Here is a 7481-nt window from a genome sequence, read left to right as displayed (position 1 = left end):
CATTTAGGGTGGAGGTGAAGTTTTGGACGAAAGTTAATCAAATGCCACAAAAATGTCAATTTTTTTGTTTTAGTTCCAGGCTCTGCGGTCAGAAGTCCTGCTAACACACTGACAGTCTTGGTGAAAGGCTTGAGTGATATCATTATCCTGCGGAGTGCTACGTTATCATGACAATCACTACTTGGAAATCCCTGAAACAAGAATATTTTCCCACATTATGGGTGATTTTTTCCCCCAATTTATTTTAAGAACAACTCATTTTTAAGATTCAGTGCTAGATTTAATGATATGTGTGGATTATTTAGGATGCCCACATCTGTCTGCGGGTGATTTTTCACACAACAATGTATGGATGATCCACATATATGGGATCAAATAAGCGCCAATAAGATTTTGAGCTTGTGAAATCATGTTCAGCAATGATGTAGTTGTATATCAGCCTCTGTGAACTACATGAGATATTCATGACTGATTGAAAATATTTGTGTCAAGATAAAGTTTGGCACAATTTATATTTAACAGTGATGTCACAGGAAGAAAACAAACAGTACAGCATTTGTACAACATTTGAGTACAGATTCAAACAAGAAAACTGACTCTCAAAGTTCCCACACTGTGTTCGACACTGACGTTACACATGAACACAGCTCATTGGGTGCACTCTGATACCCGTACAACCATACTGCTTAAGATGCCAGAAAAAGATTTGGTATGTCCCAATACGCAGTATGTCAAATGCAGTATGCCAAAAGTACCAGGATATACTACATCTGGCACATCAGCATGCTTTTCTAGCTATTCTGACCCAGTCCTCTGATACGTCACACTGACTGAGCCGTGCAGACCAATGACAGAGCAATGACGGAAACCACAACGGCACATGAAGCAGGGCTAGTATGTCCCAACTGTTTGGATACTGCACGCGACAGAACATACTTTGCAAGGGCAGCTGCAGTACTACTAGTACTACTACTTTTACAGCCAAAATCAGGGCCAAAAATTGCACTTAAAATGTACTTCTTTTAAACAGTGTGCTTATATCTGTAGGTTTTTGTGTAACCTCACTGTACAAAACAACTTATCCTTTCTACACATTCAAAAAACTTGAATGTCTCAGTCACAGTTTTACAAAGGACAACATATAACCCACAAGGTTTGAAATTCTTCCTGAACATTATTTGACAGGCTCTAAACATTTTTGACCCTTGTCTGAACCCGTACTGTGCACATAACTAACACTTCTCTACAAAGTAGAAACCTGATTATTTATTAAAAAGACATTTTTGGTGTTTTGAGCATGAGTCGTTTAGTTGCATTCTTTGACACATTTTTCTATTTAAAAGATTCATACAGACTTTTGTACACTGATATGTTCACATGTAAATAAAATGTATGCACAAATTGCTTTGTGGTTTCTTGTTCTTATCTGGAAGGAAATTAAGCCTATACACATATGTTTGTGGTTTGAATGATGAGAATTTGTTGGTTATTTTAAAGATATGGGACCAGTATGTTTAGTTAATGGATTAAATAAATAAGATAAGATGCTTCAACACTGGCCTCTGGTTTATGTATGTTGAATAGTCAAAACAAACAAAGGTTGTGTCTTATATGCTTCAAAAACAGGGTTTCTAAAAGTTTCTGACCCCTGACCCCATTTTTAGGCCCCACAATTCTCAGGAACCCAGCAATCAGGGAGTTGTCAAGCTGTCTAAATTTGCCTCGACATGCCAGTCCAGGAAATTTGATTTGACCCATTCTTAATACCAGTTGACTCTCAAAAGGGTTAGAAAAGTATCTTATATCTGCTTGGCAATAGGGTGCACTGACTAAGCGGTCATGCATTTTAATGACAGAGGTGTTTAAAACTTCAATATGGCAGCCAGACGTAAATCTGCATCCCGCCCTCATCTGCCCCACAACCTCACCAATCAAAAGCTGTTAAACCGCAGTCTTCCGGGTCGTTGAAGAGCTGCGCACAGGCTCCTCTGTGCGCTAGTTGCAGCCGAGGAGCAATGGTGCTCGGAGCGTCCAGAGGCGTCGGTGTTTCGGAAATCTCGGAGGAGCAGATGAAATGCCGGGGAACATGAGCAAAGAGGATGCCCCGAGCCGGAGCGCTTCTTTGACGTTCACCATTGACAACATCCTCAACCTGAAGCAGCGGGACGGCGGAAACTTTGATGGCGCAAAGGAGCAGAGGGGCAGTGGATGTAAAAATGACTTTCAAGCGAGGTTTGATGAGGTGTGGGACGTCCGGAGGAGGCATGGCAGCGGATCAGAGGAAACAGGTAACTCTTGGATTTAAGAAATGAGAGTAGAACGAGTCTCTCCAAACTACATTTACACAGACATTAGTTAGTCTTACAGTTTTAGCCTTATAAAGCTTTTTAGGGGCAGAATGATGAGTAAAGATGGACCAAAGACTGATAGAATATAGATTAAAATGATTATTAGAAAGTAAAGCAGCGGGTAAAGATTTTTTATGTTTATGCATTATTTAACCACCTAAATGAATTTGCTATTAACAGAATAGCAAGTGTACCTTTACCGCTACATGAAAGCACGTTGTGTCCCTTTATTCACAGCTCTAAACAAGCCCAGAGTCCAAAATGCACCGCCGCTGACCGACGGCTCCTGTCCCGGGGCTCAAAGTGCGCAAAGCAGCGAGGACGATGCGTCCGAGCAGCAGCAGCAGGAGCAGCAGCAGCAGGAGGAGACCACAGCGGACACCAAAGCCATGGTTAAAAAAAAGACGCGCACAATCTTCTCCAAGAGACAGATATTTCAGCTGGAAGCCACTTTTGACATGAAGAGGTATCTGAGCAGCTCGGAGAGAGCGTGTCTCGCCAGTTCTCTGCAGCTCACAGAGACGCAGGTGAAAATCTGGTTTCAGAACCGGCGCAACAAGCTGAAGAGACAGTTATCCACGGACATGGACGGGCCGCTCGCCGCAGAGCATCTCTCGGACGCAGGGAAAAATGTGCAATTACCGACTTTTTACAAAGACAGCAGCCTGCTGGGAGGATGTTTGTTACCCATGCCTTTCCCTGTGGTGTACCCGACCGCAAACGTTGCGCCTTACATCTACTTCTCCAACACTGGCAAATATTTTGGCCTGTTTGATGCAGACTGATTATTTCCTCAGTTTAGGATGAGGACAACAGTGCGCGGACAGTGGGACATACAAACAGTAACCTATTGGCCTGTTTTGTTTTTTTAATTCACAAAGATTCTCTCAACTTTGATGTCAACATATCAACAAAGACATGCATGTGCCACTTTTTGTCCTCCCCATGTTATTATTATTATTAATTATTATTATTATTATTATTATTATTATATTTTCTAATGCTTTGGAAATTTTTAATAGAAACTTTATCGCCAGAAAAACAATGTGCATGCATTAAATATCCCCTGAGCAGTGTTACTTTGCGCAGTATTGTCATTTCAATGAATGTAAGTTCATGTTGTCATTCGTAGTAAATAATGCTGCATCAACTTTGTTACCCGCCGATTATACTTTTTTTCTCTTTTTTTTGTGGAGTGACTCTTCATTTGTATTTATATGGCCTTATTATTAATATTATTATTATTGTTCATTTAAAACACTCGTTTTGTTTTCACTTGACCTTTCATATGACAGACTGTTAAACTGTGAATACAGTTATATCATGACGACGATGAATTTTGCAATAAAAAAAAAAGTGTAATATTTGCAATGAAGTGTGTTGACTCAAGCTGAATTACAACAAGAGGTTATAAACACGTGGACTTTCAAATGGGAATATTTATTCTGCTTCATTGTGGGGTTTTCTGTGTGTTTGGGTCCCAGATATAAGTTAAAGTAAGTTTATGTTTCTTCAGAAAGTGTAGGAGGAAAAAATCTGTCAGCGAAGGCAATGACACATTTCCTGCCTTTAGTCTCTAAATAATGAGCAGATTCTTAAAACTTGACGTTCAAACTCCTTTTCTCTGTAAAATGCGCCAACATCTACACAACGTGACTAAAAATGGGGCCCAGGTTTCATTACTAGCTTTATAACTAACGAACACATCGTTTAAATTCAGGATATTAATTACAATAGACCAGTTTTAATGAATCAGGCACAATATGGAAGCTGTAGAGGAATAATAACAGCTTGCATATTTATTTAGTTATCCGTTTAAACATGTATTGATATCAAGTAACTGCTGCTTAAGGCAACTTTCATTAACAGAAGACTGGAAAATTGTTTTTTTTATGTCACTTGTTGTAAAGTTGTGCAGAAACTTGTTTTGAACTGAGAACACAAATGGCTGCTGTCAGTCTTTAATTTACAGAAGTGACCTTGAACTTTGTTTTTAAAAGTTTTCAACAGTTGAGTAATTCATGCAACCTCGAGAAGTTTTGCATATTATGTGTGGAGGACATAAATGTAGTCATTTATGTTAACTTTCTCTGCTACAAGTCTTTTCTTAAGGTCTAATTCACATTTAAACATGGTTGAAACAATATCTTCATAGATATCTTTGTTCATATTTTGGACACAGCACTTTCTATTCTAAAATGAATTACCAACTGCAATTTTTTAAGTAGTAAAAAGCTTCTGATATGCACAAATAAAATATTAATATAATTAATTAGATGCATAAAAATGTAAATGGAGCAAAATCTGCCTTTACCCTAAATTGAGAGTATTAAATTATCACTTTCTGTATTAAATATAATACAATATAACATTTATGTGTTTATATTCATTAACTATTCAGATGTCATAAGAATTGCAGCAGCTGGTGTAAGGTGAAAATTAATGTGGTATTATACTAAGCACAAAAACTTTGATGTCTTTATTAAATATGTTATAAGACTTTTAGCAGTAGCAGAATTTCCACTGGAAATATTGGTGCAAATCGTTTTAGATAATGATCTAGAGAGACAGAAGAGCTTGTGGGACACTTTTTTAAAAAAGCCTTAAGAGGAAAAAAAAGAAAAATCAGTAAACTTTAGATGTCACAGTGTCAAGAAAAGTCATTTTAATTAGCAGAATGTATTCTAAAAGTTAGTTTTTAGTGTGTGTAATGTTTCACACCAGCTAAAAAATGTGATACTAGAAATACATTTCAAGATTTGGCTTTATATGACAGGGTCCACTGTTTTGTTTTGTTTTTTTTGAAAAGGCAAATCAACCTTTTGTAGTGGATCTATAAAGTTAAATATTCTTCAGTGCATTAAAGATAGGAAGGAAGCAAAGGAAGAGAAAGATGTGACAGAAAAATACATTTCCATGACACTCTGACTCATTGCTTCTGTCTTTTGAGTCCAACTGTCACACATTGAAACACATCATTAAAAAGGAGGAATTGTAAAGGTTATTGCTAATGGTATATAAACACTTTAGTTGTTGGAAAGGTCAGGCGCTTGCACTAAACTACACTGTAAATGTTATATTTAACATAATGTTGACAAAGTTTGCTCAAAATTAGAATCAAAAAGTATATTTATATAAAACAAAGTAGCAGCAAATGATGTTAATGCATGTTTATGGAGGTAGTAAACCTGAAATGCATCTGAGTTTGTAGAAAAGTAAAAACTATCAATCACAGGTGAGTATGGCATAATTACACAGTTAAACACTTATTATGGGTCACTTTACACATCGTCAGCTCCGAGTCACAGGATGTGCACTTTCACACCACACAAGCAAACCTGAGCCACGAAGAACACACGTTAAAGTGACCCAGAGTAACATTGTGACATTGTGATGATACATAATACAGTGTCAGTGCTGTCGGATGCATCCTAGACTCAAAAAAAAGCTGAGATAAACATTGTAAGTTTCTCTCTAAGCGCTGAAAATCTGCTCTGATGAAAGAATCAGTGGCAGTTTTTTTGTTGTTGTTGCAGGCCTGTAGGTGCTGAACACAGTCAGAGGGTTTGTTTTTCTTTGACGTTAGTGCGCCTGAGTGTGCACGAGTGTCGCCGAGTAACGCATCTCCTCAGAAAGAGGGTAGAGAAATAAGAGAAACGTGTATTTAGGTGGACTTGCATCAGTGCTTCTGGAGAGATTTTTCCTAAAGGGCCCCGGCAAGCTGCACTTACACACCGTTTCCGGGTCACTTCCCCCTTCAGTGCTGGAGCCTCTCACTGCTTTCTCCCTGTCACAGCCATTCAAGGCCCCGTCGCTGTTAACCTGTTCACTCAACCACTTAGTCTGCCCACAAATCAGTTGTTTTCTCTGCTAAATTCCTATCTACCTTGCTGTGCACGTTGAGTTGTACTGTATCTCATTATTCCCACAAAAGGATGGCGATGGCAAGGAGTTGCTACTGTGATGTGAAGTTAAGCAGCATTTATTGAATATTTTGTGTTTAAAACTTAAATTGAAGACAGAAAAAATAGGAATTCCCTCATAATTCATTCATTCAGTTTCAGAAATACTTCAAAGTGAAAATGGTGATTAATTTCTCAAGTACTATGAAATATGGAAAGGTTTTTTCCACTTTAGTATTAAAAAACTAGTACTGCTAAGATTATAAAGTTATAAGTTGTACCTTTTTTATTATAATGAAAGTGTCAAATTATCACTATTATAATTATTAACAGCATTATCACAAGTGTAAACATATGGCACAAACTGTATTGCAGATCTTCTAAGCTTTGCACAGTTGGATTAGATTTTAGCATCTCTTTGTCCAACAGACAGACAGGATCCCTTCTGTAAAACACAATAATCCAACTCAGACAGCCATTTCCTCCCTGCTTTACCACCATTCACAGATTAACAGCATTAATTACACTGTTGTCTGGATAATTGAGGATATAAATTGTGATTGTGTGTGTGAAGTGTAGGCTGTCCATATTATATCATGAAACTGCAGCTAATATGCATTTATGGAAGTAATATGAAGAAAAACATTTTAGTAATCATACTGTCACTTTACAGCATGAGTCAAGAATTAGACTAATATTAATTATGTATTATTAATTATATTTGACTTACTGTAACTTTTCACATAGTTCTTATATAACACTCATATGAAATGCTACTTTGTGAATATGTGTGCAATATGTATTCATCATGCTGTAAGGTCTCAAACCCCCCCAATTACCAAGTTATACAGTATGTTTATTTGAGTGGAATATAAAATCTACCATAAAGAAAAGCTTGGAAATAGATGTTTTTAAACTTTAGCTTTATAAGCATTACCATTTAAGTGTTTGTTGTGAGCTTGCAGTCAGGTTTCTGTATGCAGGCTTAATTTTTTAAAGTGTGATCTTTAAGTTTTCTGAAAATGTGTCATTTATCCGTTTACAGGCAGAAAGCTAAAGATTCAGACTTAAATGATTAAGCCAGCAAGGACAGACCTGCATATGCAAGCTTGCAAAGAGTTTTCAGGTAAAAAGTTATGTGCACACTTACAACACTAAGATTACATTCACAAAACTCTGTTTTGAAGCACAATTTTAAGAACGGTATAATAATATATAATGTAAAGGCCAC

General features: G+C 37.2%; 1 protein-coding gene across 1 annotated transcript; it reads left to right on the top strand.

Moving 5' to 3' along the window:
- The first annotated feature begins 2074 nt into the window (after nt 1-2074).
- Nucleotides 2075-3133, top strand: LOC134006052 (homeobox protein HMX2-like). The gene is made up of 2 exons (XM_062445116.1): nt 2075-2288; nt 2562-3133. The coding sequence occupies exons 1-2, from the start codon at nt 2075-2077 to the stop codon at nt 3131-3133; spliced, it is 786 nt and encodes a 261-aa protein (XP_062301100.1).
- Nucleotides 3134-7481: the final 4348 nt, after the last annotated feature.

The sequence above is a fragment of the Scomber scombrus genome, chromosome 23 (genome assembly GCF_963691925.1).
Source record: "Scomber scombrus chromosome 23, fScoSco1.1, whole genome shotgun sequence".
In the NCBI taxonomy this organism is placed as follows: Eukaryota; Metazoa; Chordata; class Actinopteri; order Scombriformes; family Scombridae; genus Scomber; species Scomber scombrus.
The sequence above is the reverse complement of the archived record's forward strand: the minus strand, read 5'-3'. Positions and strand labels throughout refer to the sequence as shown.